This window comes from Melospiza melodia, chromosome Z, assembly GCF_035770615.1.
Source record: "Melospiza melodia melodia isolate bMelMel2 chromosome Z, bMelMel2.pri, whole genome shotgun sequence".
Taxonomy (NCBI): domain Eukaryota; kingdom Metazoa; phylum Chordata; class Aves; order Passeriformes; family Passerellidae; genus Melospiza; species Melospiza melodia.
In genome coordinates, this window is record NC_086226.1 from 50943006 (window position 1) to 50956942 (window position 13937).

The 13937-nt window shown below is 43.5% G+C and overlaps 1 protein-coding gene across 1 annotated transcript in view; it reads left to right on the forward strand.

Annotated features, from left to right (window-relative positions):
• Positions 1–13937, forward strand: part of ADAMTSL1 (ADAMTS like 1) — a 311100-nt gene that overhangs the window by 268269 nt on the left and 28894 nt on the right. Inside the window, exons 21-22 of the mRNA XM_063181380.1 lie at positions 7725–7852; positions 11256–11384. Of these exons, the coding sequence (XP_063037450.1) occupies positions 7725–7852; positions 11256–11384 (257 nt within the window). The remainder of the gene's footprint in view (positions 1–7724; positions 7853–11255; positions 11385–13937) is intronic.

Genomic DNA, 13937 nt, shown 5'->3' on the forward strand with positions numbered 1-13937 from the left:
AGGGCATTCCCGCCCAGGCCCTTTGCCCACAAATTAAAAAGACACCTTTTGGCAGCTTGAGCAGTAACTGATTTTCACTTGATGAGATATTCAGGTGTGTAATGGATTGACACCATTTTGCTGCCTGAAACTCTTATTTATGGATCTTAACAGAAGTATAAGATTTGGAGTAATAAGGGGGTTTAAAAATGAATTGAACACAATAGGGTGCAACAGAGGAACCAAGGAGTTCAAATTCAGTGGGCTCTTTTTCTAAATTGGGTAACTCAGAAAACCACCTGCACCATAAAACTAAAGAGTCTGTAATAGGAATGTAACATCAATAAACAAGGGGAGTATTTTTACTGATTTCATTAGTGAGAGCCTTGAGCTGAGTTGGATCCTGATTAAAGGAAAAGGGAATCCCCACCAGGCACATTGACATTGGGTCGTCCACAGCAGCTATAGACAGACACATATGGTCTTGTTGAAGTGCATGGGCAAGGGTAACCCAGACGTTGTCCTTCAGCTGTGGGACAATCCATGCATCTGGGGACTGGTCCAGCAGCATCAGGAGCCACATTTTCATGACCAGAATGGATATTATGTAAAGAAAAGAAAAATAACATGTGGGAGACTCAACACAAACTTTCAGTAATTATGATATAAAGAAAGCATAAAATTCATAATTCCTCCCCTACTTCTCTGTGCCTTTTACGATTTGAGGCCACTGATACGTCAGTGGGATCGTTGGAAGGGGGTGGGGTGGTTGTGTTGCAGTCCTTGCCCCTGGCTGGAATATGGGCTTGACACACTTGCATGGGATCCACCTAAGGCCCGAAAGAGTGGACACGCAAGCATATCCACACCCCCAGGTTATTAATTCGAAAAGCCTTCTGGTCTCGCGGATCTCTGGATCTTTTCACCATGACTGGCGACTGCTCTTTGAATTCTAGCATCTTATTTTGATGGAAATGTCTTGTTACTGGGGGGTTCAGGTTCTCAATGGAGCCTTTCAAGAAACTAATGGTGAACAGTGCCTTTGAGATCCTGATATGTGAGTATTTTATCTTAACATCCCCTCTCTGATGTTCTAACATTTTCTTCAGATTCTGATGAGCTCATTCTATTATTGCCTGGCCGGTGGGGGAGTATGGAATACCCATCCAATGTTGAATCCCCCATTCCAGCAGGAAATCACTGGACACCCTGGAGGTATAGGCCAACCCATTGTCTGTTTTAATTACCCTGGGGATCCCAGGGTGGAGAAGGCTTGCACTAGGTGTTTCTGTGCATCTCCAGCCTTCTTCCCGGTGTGGGCTGAGGCATAGACAGCACCAGAGAAAGTGCCCACCAAAACACATACATCAGTCTTCCAAACTGGGGAACGTGGTTGACGTCTGTCTGCCACACCTTGCAACTTTAGAGTTCTCTCGGGTTCACCCCTGCCCCCATAAATAGTAATGAAGACTCCAGGCAGTTGGAGCATGGGGCCGCAATCGCTCTTACGTAGTCACACCTAAGATGGAACTGATGGACCAGACCAGGCACATGTTGATGGAAATGCTGATGGCTGAGTTTGGCCTGATGGAAGATGTTACTTTGGCCAGCCAGCTGCAATTGGGTGGCCAGGGCGTCAGCTCTGATTCCCCTCTGCGATGAAACCAGGGAGATCTCACGTGCATTATGTAAAATGATTGCTGTCTTGGGGGTAAACCAGCTCTATAGGTTTTGAGAGCAACCTAAAAATCACTGCAATCAAGACCTCCCTCAGCACTGCATGCTCTGCCCTAGATGTATGCCGAATCAGTGACAATATTGATTGGCTCTGTGAATCTTTCAAAGACCCTGATGACTGCGTCCAACTCAGCTGCTTGAGGGGAGCCCTCAACAATCTTAACCTTGGCTTCCCACTGCTGAGTTTGGGGGTCCTTCCACGTCATTACTGACTTGTGAGAACTCCCAGACGCATTGGTTAAAACTGTCAGGGCCTTAAGAGTTTTACGGCTTTGTTTCTCTTTTGGGACCAAATTAAATTCCGTGTTAAAGAATTTGTGGCCCGGGTTATGGATGGATAATTTTCCAGGGTAGCTATCAAGGATGATTTGTAGATTTTCATTATCTCTTAACAGTTATTCCAAAGTCTCGTTGGTCAGTTTCCCAGTGGACAGCTTGATAGGTACATGAATACATGCGAAATCACACCCTGCCAACAAACGCATGTGCGCCCTGGCTTTGCTTATCAGCTGGGCCATCAGCTTTTGTGGCCATGTGATGCTCTTGGGCAACTGATGGCCGAGGAACACCCACTCTACGATTAAGAGGAGGTCCCTTTCACCTTTGTCCCACTGAAAAATCAAGCCATACAAGTGTGGCAGTTTCGCCAGGATGATAAAATTTAATGGAAGCTCCAGCCAGCAGCAAAGGGCCTGACAACTTTCCACTGCCAGTTGGACCTTTACCACTGCATCTTTTGCCTCCTGGGTCAGAAGCCTCGAGGCATGCATCTCCTCCCCACCTTTAATAAGTTGAAAAAGGAGATAGATCTCCCATGATGAGCCCAGCCAGACACTGACCCAGTTCAAAGACCCACACAACTGATGGAGATCCCTAAGGTCTTGGGCTTGTCGTTGATCACCAGCTTCTGTGGTGTCATCATTCGGTTGGTGATCTCAAGACCAAGATACCTCCAGGGTGGCAGCCTCTTCACTTTTTCTTGTTGAAACTCAAATCCTGACACCAACAAAGCAATAATGTGCCATCAAGAACCTGCGTAAGTATGTTGTCATTGAGAGCACACACTAGCACATTATCCATATAATGGTAGATGACGCACTCCCCTGCTCTGGCATGCAGTGGGGATAGGATTCTGGTGACGTACCACTGGAAGAGGGAACAGGACTTCTTCATCCCTTGGGAAAGAATATGCCAGTGGCTAGCGCCTCATGGGAGCCTCTTGGTTGATGGAAGGAACCAGGAACTACAAACGTGGGGCATTGGCTGGGTGTAGAGAAATTTGAAAGAAACAATCTTTGATATCAATTACCGCCAGTTTCCAACCTTGCGGGAACATTGAGGTGGATGGCATCCCTGGTTGGAGAGACCCCATGTCTTTGATGACTTCATTTTTTTTTCTCAGATAGTGAAGGAGGCACCACTGTCCTTCCCCAGCTTTTTGATAATGAATACCGGGGAATTACAAGGGCTGTTTGTTTCTATGATATTACCTTTTACTTTCGACGAGTTGAGTGAGTGCACTTAGTTTCTGTTTCTCAGCACCCACTGATCTACCCAGACAGGTATATCAGTGAGCCAGTTCAGTTTCTGAGTAGGGCACTCTTCATCAGTAGCCACATTCAAAAAACCTGGGGAGTTGTAGGGATCTCAAGCCTGACTCCCCACTGGTTCATGGCGTGTCTCTCCCACAGAGTGAATTTGGAATTTAACATAAATGGGCATACTTGAGCCAATTGCTCATCAGGTCCTGTAATTAGTACAATGCTCTTAGACTGCTTTGCCAATTAAATTCTCCCTACATCTTGAAACCCACTTGCCACGTCTTGTAGCTCCCAGTGTGACAGCCATTTGCGCGGAGGAATGTCCGTCGCATCCGCCCCTGTGTCCATCATCCCTTGTAGTTGTATAGAATGCCCCCTACTCTTAAGGCTGCACCAAATGAGGGGCTTGTCCTCTCCCACTGCCTTGGTGTAATAAACTGAAAGGTCCAGGTCATCAAACAGCTGTTGAGCCAATGGAATGGCCTGAATGATGACCTGGCCTTTCAGGAAGAGGCAGGAATGGCAGGGATAGACATAACATGCCAGGAGAATGAGATACCCCAGAGTAGGTGGTATAACTCCCGGCTCAATCTTGGTCTTAGGGGGTGTGTGTCTCAAGTCCCTTACAACAAGGTACTTACAACCCCGCCAGTAGAGACCTTTGACCCTTTGACAAATCACAGTGTCCTGTCCTGGGTCTACATGGATTTCATGCCAGTACGGTGAAGAAAACATCATAGATTGGGTTAATTCAAGCCGGAACGGCTTTGTCTTGTCCTGGGAAGTGAAAAAAACGGAGGGACCATTATTAAGGTTTTCATTAACAACCACCCTGTGCTCTGCACAAGGCAGTTCCAAGCTCTTTGTCTTGTCCTGGGAAGTGAAAAAAACAGAGGGACCATCATTAAGGTTTTCATTAACAACCACCCTTCGCTCTGCACAAGGCAGTTCCAAGCTCCCACACTAGTTTTTTGGAGGGTTGTTTCCTCCCCTTCCCCCTCGTCCCCTTCCCCTCCTCAGTGGTACTGGAGGAGCATTCTCAAAAAACAGACCGTCCCAAATCCAATGTCCTGGCTGCTTGCAATGGAAGCAGTAATACTTCCTTGGTGGAGTGGCTGGTGGAATGGTGTCCATAACTGCGGCTGTCTTTTCTTTGGTGGTAACACTCTTCTGCTGTTCCGCTGGTCTTGCTTTCTTAGTACACTCTTCCATAATAACGCCTGATGAGGGTGGCGGTGTAAAGGGAAGGGCAAGGATGATCTTTCTGCACTACTCATTGGCATTTTCCATGACCACTTCCAGGATGATTTTCTCTTGAATTTCTGGTTTGGCCACATTCCGCTTAACAACCGCCCTGACCCTATCTACAAAATCTAGAAAGGTCTCATCAACCCATTGTTTCAAAGATATAAAACTGGGCAAGGGCACTTTTGTTGGCATAATTTGGAATGCCTTTGCCTTTTGAGCAGCTTCCTTTATATTGTCAAGGACAACTTTAGGGATTTTTTCAGTTTGCTTCCAAGCCAGGGCCCAGTCACCCTCTCAGACTAGATGACTTATTGTGATGAGATTGTCATCTAAATCAGTTGCCGTTTCAGTGTTGTCCCAAAGCTGAGGGAGGAGGTCAGCAAGCAGTCCCTTCCAGGCCTTGAGACACAGCTGATACTCAGATGGTGTGAGCAGGCTGGAAAAGATTTGTTTTAGATCACCCGGGACTAAGGTGTTTGCCAATAACATTGTTCTTAAGGGGCCCTTGAAATATTCACTGTGCCGGCCAACCTCCTTCTGAGTCTTGTACAATTCTATGATGTTCTGGTAGGAGAAAGGCACCCACTTGGGATGCCTCTCGCTACCGCCATAAGTTAGTGGGGGGGCGAAGATGACATCACCATCATTGTTCCACCCTCGGTTTCCCACTGCCTCACCCACAGCCCCCACATCACCGTGGGAACCAGAAGGATAGCATGGGAAACTGGAAGTGGGTGGAGCTGGCAATGGAACCTGGAGCCAGAGCCAGGACTAGTTTGGGTGGAGCAACTGAAGGCAGTGGAAATTGGGGATGGAACTTCCGGAGGAGGAGCACTGGGAGGACCCATGGGCGGAGCCAAATTGATTGACACCAAGGAATGGAAGGAGTCAGGAACATAGGAGGGGTTTGGGGACAGGAAGGGGCAGGTTTAAGGGGATGGGACAGGGAAAAAGGGATTGTGAAGAGAAGAAACACAAGTGAGGGGTCACTTCATGTGGTGACAGCCGTCTTGTGTTCCTTTTTCAGCATTCAGGAAGGTGTCATCTTGGAGATAAACCAGGGTATTTATAACTGGGGAAGAGGGTGAGGTTACAGGGACTGGGAAAGGATCCCTGACAGTGGAGCCAACAGTGTCAGGGCACAGATACTGAGGAGGTTTTGGGGAACCAGGGAGACAATCCATGACTTGGCTGCCCGGCGCCTTCTCTGGGTGGTTTGCTTCCCCCCGTCTACCCAATATGGAACAAGGGGGATGAGGAACAGGGGATGAGGAACAAGGGGTCTTGGAGTGAACTGGGGATGATATATTTGTTTGTTTCTCTACTTTCCTTCCAAAATATTTTGTAATTGATTGCATTTTAAAGAAAAGATGAAAAAATTCATCCCCCAGTGAGTCGCCCTCTGTAGTTTTTATTGTGAGCTTGGCTCCCACTCCATTCCAAAATGCGACCATCTTAACATCTTGGGGGGTCACATTCGGAAAATGGAAAAACAACCATTTTACAAATCTCTTCAATTGACTCTTAGAAAACACCATTCCCCACTCTCCAGGGAACTCACAACTTGGAGATAAGCTTCCTGCTGTGGGGTTGACATTCTGGCACCCATACTGCCAACACAACTTTTTCCTCCAAACTTCCATGGCTAAAAGGAGCAAACTAAAGTAAAAGGGTCCAAGGAATCATCAGGGGTGGGATGCTAATGCAATGCACCACACTTCCCCTAACCTGGGAATGCACCCACACCCAGCCCATGAGCACCCAGCTGGGTCTGTCCCAGCTGCCGGGATACTGACCAATCCGATGATTTTCGGAAAGAAAGACGTAAGGAATGGTCCTCACCCAGGAAGGGGTCCTCCTTATGTCCACCACAACGTGTAGAAGGTTGTCCCTTCCTCCCCTGGGAGCCGCAGTGACCAGAAAGCAGGTGAGCTGCTCAGGGGTTCTGATGATCCAACAAGCTTTACAACCCTGACATCTCGGGTCAGAGGGACATCTCTTGCTGGGGTCTGGCCACGAGGGGGAAGGCTGCACATTGGGTGCCAAGCAGACACAGCACCCGATTTCAGGGAGAAAGCTTAGCCAGCCTAGCTCACTTTCTCCCTCGGGGCCGTGCCACCGAGTGCCCGCTTCCAGTCACCGAGCAGCAAGGGCAGCGGTGCAGCCAGAGGGTGGCCGACAGTTCTGACTGTGGGCAGATGGATTGGAGCACCGAGGGGTGAGATAGGGGAACAGGAAGCGCCCTTTGTATGCGTCTCCAAGAAGGCTTTATTCCTAAGGGGACAAAATACCTCTGAAGGGATGCAGTGACAGTAGAACCAAGAACAGTACAATGTTACAACTTATGAAGGGAGGAGGCCTCAGGGGAGCAGACAACACAGTAACAAACATGGGGAGAACAGAGGAGGAGCACAAGGCGGGATCACATCGCCTCAGAACCAATGAGGGGTGCATGGGGAGAAGAACACTCTCCCAGAACCTATAGGAATCCAGGGATTACATAGATGACACAGAGGGTTCTAGAAGGAGAGGTTGCGATTCCACTTAAATGACAAGGCAAAAGGCAGGGCTACAATGATGGACATGGAAGGATCAGGAATTAGGGGTAGGTATTTGCACTGAGAGACAGGAAAGGGGGCAAACAGCATTGGGCTAAACCAACTGTGAGGGGGTTGCTAGGAACAAACCATTCAAACATACTGAATATATTACAGCAATATCCAAAAGGATTATCACAACAAAGACTCACCACCACATACCAGGACCTTATGAGTTATACCCCTGCAAAACCAGACAGTGAAAAGAAGCAGTTCATAAGAGCACTAAGACCATATTAATTCTGTTTAACCATAGGTAGTACGCTGAGCTCATGGTAGGCTGCTCTTACTGGACAGGAAACAAACGGTGGGTTCAGCCCAAGGAGGAGCTGAGAACTCCTCTCTATCTTCACTGATTATTAGAGTCTGATTACTAAGCAGTCTTTCCTTAATACACATATCAGCAGTAGAGGAACTGAGAATGAGACTAAAATTTATTTTAAGTAATCACAACTTACAGTCTCAATGTAAGAATTTAAATTTCTTCATAGATTTTTAAATTGAACCCAAAGGCCTGATCTATGAAAAATACTACCTAAACCTAAAAATTCCCAGTATATATGTTCATGTTCACATGGACTAAGAGACTATTACATCTTTATTTCTTTCTGCTTTATGCCAGGTTGCTCCTTCAGCCTGATGACTCCCTGCAGATTCTGGCGCCTGTGGAAGCTGATGTGGGTTTCTATGCTTGCAATGCATCCAATGCCCTGGGATCTGACTCTGTCTCCATTGCTGTCACACTAGCAGGTAATAGTTTAACCTCTGTGATTGCAGGATTGTCTGTGTTACTTGTGTGAATCTGGACAGTTTTTTGTGGGGAACAGATGGCTGCTAAAGCTATCATGCATCAACAGAAGTACACTGGTGAAAACACAGGGTGTGAGATCTGCAAAACCCAAGGCTTTCATAGATAGTTTGTGAGGTCTACATGTCTCTGCAAGACATCAATGCTTTTTCTTACTTGCATCTGACATGCTCTTAAAACAGTATCCTGGTTATTTGCAGCCTGTAGGGGCAGTGCAGTCCAAGCCTGCCAACTTCTGTGCTTCATTTTAAACATAACACCAATCTCTTCAGTATAACAGATGGATTGCAGGAGTTACTCAGGTGTACATTAGGCAAGCAAGAAAACTTCCGGAGCTGAATCTTGTACAGGATCAAACACTGTATTTTCCTCAATCACAAGCGTGGCTGACGCTGTTTCAATTGTAGCAAATAGAGGTTCTCAAAAAATTAGATTCCATGTTTTTATTCCTCTAGTAGCAGATTCTAAAGCACACTAAATATCCTGTGCTGGTTTAGAATTCAATTCTAAAGAAAACTCATCCATATAAAAGCCGGTGGCAAAGGGAGTCAGAAGTGTGAATCCAGCTTCTTCGGGGTTCCCGAGCAGACATGGTCGGCAGGCTCACCTCCACATGAGGACTAGCAGAAGGGTGGAGCAGCAAACATGAATGAAGAGCTGTTAAGATACAGGAACAGAAGAGACAGTGACAGCTATTGATTGTGACAGGGCAAAGAGGTTTTACAGAAGGAGGATCCTCTTTATCACCAAGGCAAAAGTAAACATGCTAAGAATACTGAAAGGCTTATCAATTTTGCAGACTCATCCATTTCACTGCTTCAGCATTGAAAATGATTGGAGGCTTCCAATGCATAGGCAGCAACCATCAGCTGCCATTGTGTCCATGTATGACTAGAGGAAGGAATAGCTGTTGATAACCTTTAATTTAAAAAAAAAAAAATTACACCAAACACTGAGAAGATTTCAGTTGAGAGAAGCATAAAGAAAATGTAATAAGGCAACAGTGGATAGCAGTGAAGCTTAGAAAATCAGTAAATCAACTAGAAAGAGACTTTGTTTTGTCCTTTAGCAGAACGGGTGACTCTTCCAGAGCAAAAAGAAAAATCTGCATCAGAGCTACAATTTACCAGTAGGCAAAACTGAAGAGACTGATCCTTTTTACACTACTACTATCAGAAATAACTTTGCTGAACTCCAGGCAGCAAGGTAATAGTGCTGCTGTTAGGGTAGTGTCATATTTTAGAAGAAGCAGCTCACACTAAAACTACTATGCTGCACCAGCATGAAGCTGAGCATGAGATTAAAAAATCATCAGTCAAAACCGCTGTTCTGTCCACATTGTTTAGTGAGTGTAAAAGCCATAGTTTTTGTACATGTTGTGGCAATATTTTTGTATAACACTGTAAAACTGAAGTGTTAGGTCTATATGTCACACAGGAAGACTTTAGCTTTTTAATTGTAATTAATTATCAAAGCTATTATTTAAACATTTAGGTGAACTAACATTCATGCTTCCCAGACTCAAGCAAAACTCCTCTTAGGAACTGGTATACTTTTGCATCTCACATCTAAGGTAAAAAGCTGAACAGCCTATAAAATGAGACCATAAATATCAAAGTGAAATACTGATCAGTTCTTGGAACAAAGTAACAATCTTTTTACCATAATGGATGTATTTTCTCCAAAAAACATGGAAAGCTGAGATCATCTTAGAGGAACCAAGAGTGGGGATGAAAGCTTATTTCATTAAAGAATTTTCTGATTCATTTAACACATGCATGGAAAAAAAAGACAGTGGAATATGCTCCTTTTTTGTTTTCACAATGGTTTCCTACTTGTTAATGGGTTGAACAGCTAAAAGAATTTTAGTCTGTGGCAGGGTTATGGAAACCAATCAGGAAAATAAAAGGCTGATGGATAGCTGAGGAATTTTTCTTTTATTTAGACTTTACCAAAAGAATCAAAACTTTTGGAGGTATTCAAACAATAAAATATAGTCTTTTACTTAGCTATTCTTGGGTATTAAAATAATCAAACTAAAAAAATGTGAAGTAGAAAAAAAACCAAACTGATATGACAGGAGTTACAGATGAATATTATCTTTTAAAAGCCCTGGAAATATAGCTATATGGAGAGATTTATATTTAAGACTGACTTAAATTTTCAGAACTCTCCATGAGCTCAATGAAATCAAATGATTTTTCTCAGATCCATTTTTTCTTCATTGGTCTGTGCCAAATTAACATACAAATAAAGCTAGTGATAGACGTTAGCCTGAAAATGCAGCTTTTGGAGTCACATAAGGATATCTGGTTTTGTATCTGACCACTTATTTCAAATGGGGAGAAAAAAGGTGTTTATAGATTTTTTGAAAATTATGTGTTTGAAAATGCAACACTGACTCAAAACCATCGAAGTCTCATGTGATTTAAAGCAGTTCAGTTATCTTCTGCTATTCTGGCAATATCCTGACTGCAGAGCACTTTCTCTGAGACAGGGGAGCACCCTAATTCAGCTCTTGCCAGCTCTGCTGCATTAGTGCTCTCTCTCAAAGCTAAGCTTGGGTACCCCTGACCTGTTTTGTGAGCATCCCTTTACAGTAGCCCTACAAAAGGATATGCAGAAGGTTTCTTGAGCCGCTGATGGTGGATAACTTCATAAGTAATCCCACAAAGACTCAACAGCAGTGAAACACGTTGACTTGCTATCACCAATGTTGAAAGTAGACTTTATTGTGGGCAAAACGGTAGCTGTATTAGAGATAAACCCCTTCCCATCAGATAACCTGTTTTGTTTTATCTGAAACGTGTTGTAACAGTGTATAACATTAATTCGGTTTTTATCCCTCATCTTCTTCTGCTGGCCATTATGAGAAATGGTTTTCCCCACCCTGGTGTTTCCCCTGTTGTTTAAGGAAACCATGATCAGTGTGTAGAAACAGTTTGCATGTTACTCTAGACTTTCTCTGCTGTGCTTGTAGCCGTCACTCAGGCTCCTGGGGTTGGTCTTTACCAAGGGGGGTGGTGCACTCCGGCGCCAGGCAAGCATCTCACTGCAGCTCCAGCTGTGCTGGTGTTAATTGATTCAGCTGGTTCTCCTGCATGTCCTTATGGCTTCAATGCTATTCTGCCTCTGCTTCAAGCATGCCTTTTCTTTTTTCGAAACAGCTTTACCCATGGACTTTGGTGACACTGAAATATTGTAAAAAGCAGGTGGCCTTACACTTCATTTTTGCCTTATCCACCTGCTTGTCGTGTCTACTTTCACAAAGAGTGTTCCAGCCTGTCTATCCCATTGTGACGCTGATATGCTTGTTATGATAAACTGTGATGCTTCTTTTTGCAGGAAAGCCACTGATAAAGGCATCAAGAGCTACCATGATCAACACTGAATCACCTGCTGTCACTGTAGATATTGGAAGCATGCTGAAAACAATCCAGAAAACAAATGTTAGCATTAACTGTCAGGTTGCAGGTAAAAAATTACTCTCTCCTGTGCAGGTGCCTTTGGCTATAAATTTCTGTGGGATTCTTTGCTGAATTGCAATCTCCAGTTCCAGCTGAGTGAAATTACAAGGTTTTCCTAGCTCTTGGACAAACTTCATTGCTTCCATTAATTCTTATCACAGAACTTGTCTTCCTTTTGTCCATATCAAACAAGGCAAGTGTAGTGGCTTAAGAAGATTGGGCTCAAAAAAAAAAAACTCTGAGTCAATGTGATAGGCGTCATTGTAAGAGATACACAGTGTGGTGTGGCTGCAACAAAACTGATACACATGGCTACCGGTTGGGGATGTTCAGTGGCAATATACAAGCATGGACTGACTAATTTTGTCACTGATGGGGATTTTAAAAATCACTCCAGCTCGTTTCTTATTTTTCTGCCAAACTTATTTTACATTAAAGGCATATTAGCACTTTTTTTGTCTGGGTTTTTTTTTTTTCTTTTTTTTTTTTTTTTTTTTCATCTTGGAACTGCACGTGTTTAGAGGAATTCTACTGAAGCAGGATTTTCCCTAAAACTGTTAAACTGTTTTCCAGTCAGAGACTGAATATCCCTCAGTCTTACAGTGACGGTTTGCCTCTTTCCAGTGGTAACCAAAATAGGTTGACCTTATTGTGTGTGGCAGTCCTATGGCTGTTTGGAATGACGTTGAGATCAGGAGGAGGAGCTGGGAAATCTCTAAAGACCTGGGGGCATACCATGGTTTTGTTACACTTTTATGCATAGTGTGACGCACTCTTGCAATCAGACTGGTGTTCAGTGACTTTCAAGGAAGAAGATGAAATTGATACCTGTGGTTTTTTTTCCCAGGCCTCACCATGCTCACCTGCATGGACACTGTGTGAAAGAGACTAAGCATTACATTAACACCAATTATTTGTCTCTCTAGGTTCTCTTGGCTGCCCAGGCACATAACACACAGATTCAGACAGTTATTGGTGATCTAAGTGTAGCCATTTCTCTTCACCAAAAGCACCATGTAAACAACAGAATGTGACTAAATAAAGTTTCCACAGTGCTTATAGTATCAGAAAACTACAGGAGAGAAGCACAAAATGGTCAAGGGCACAAATTCAAAGTCTACTCTCAGAGGAAAATAATCTCTAGCAATTTTGTAAAACACACCCACTATGACAACATGTAAAATGGAAAATTTTAGCTTCTTGTGTCTTCTTGTCTAATAGAAGGCTTTTTGGTATCTAGTATCTGTATGTTGGAGTCTTCTGTGACACAGAAAAAATTTTCTTAAATCCCAATTTTCTCCATGGGTGAAAAAAAATCCACTACTGCCTCCGTAGAAAACGTTAACTATGTTGACACCAGAGGGTAATGCCCTTGAAATTATCATAAACCCCAAAGCTGGGATGTTACAAAGGGAATAAGAGAGTGAGTAATAAGGACAGATGTGTTTTATGGGCACTGGAATCCTAATTTCGTAAAAATAGTGTTAATAATTCAACAGCAATTACAAAAAAAGCTACCTTGAGGAATGATCCAAGAACAGGAATTTCTATCAACTGTCTCACATACACCTGGAAAATGAACCAGCTCATAAAGTCTGTAACATAGTATGAGAATAAGTGTAATTTTCCTCCTGATGTAAGTACAAACTTTTTGATTTAGCTTTATGATTATTCACCTTTTACATAGATTTGATCACCCTTAGAACAATCAATTCTAAGGATAAGAGTGACATGCACTACTTCTGCAGTCAGCAAATGTGTTGTATACTAGTGATTTCTTTTGGGTAGATAAACTTTACATCAGTATAGTTAGCCAAAGCCCCCCAGAAAACATTAACAATCAAATGGCTACTAAATCATAGTAAATTAACATGCAACAGTTAATGCAATAACATCTGGCAATAAAAATTAGATTAGTATATGAGAGCAAAGTTAACACAGTTAGAAAGAAAACTAGTTAGAAAGCAGATCCAGAAATTATGTCGAGACTTGTCTGGATAAAACAGCTCTTCACACAGTCTTGTGAAGCTATAGTTTTTTCCTTCTAGTATTTCCTCTCTAGTCATGTCAGGATGTCCTGAGCCAGCACAACTAATGAGAGTTCTAGATCAGTTCATCCCATTAATATGAGCTGTGTTTCTATCACTGCACTGTACAGCCTGTGGTAAAGGACCATGCCTGTATTGGATCTGGATAGCTCAGCTCAGGTAAAGACACATTTTTACTGAGAGTCAGCAAGACAGCAGAATAGGTACTTACAAGAGAAATATTAAGGCTCAGTTATGGTATTCTCTAAAGCTGCGTTTTCTGTCAAGTGCCAGAAATACACACTTGCTGCTGGCAACCTGGAGGAGTTTCTAAAACTAAGAGATAATGGAAAAGTACACAATCAAAGCCTAGGGAGTAATGTTATATTGCTTTTCAACTTCTTAAGACAGGCATAAGCACTGTCAAAGTCTGTCTTCTGAGTGGAAATCTGTAGATATTAACTAAAAGACAGGGGGAAATAGAGTCATTCAGGATACATTAGAGTTAATTGGCACGTGATGTGATTTATGTC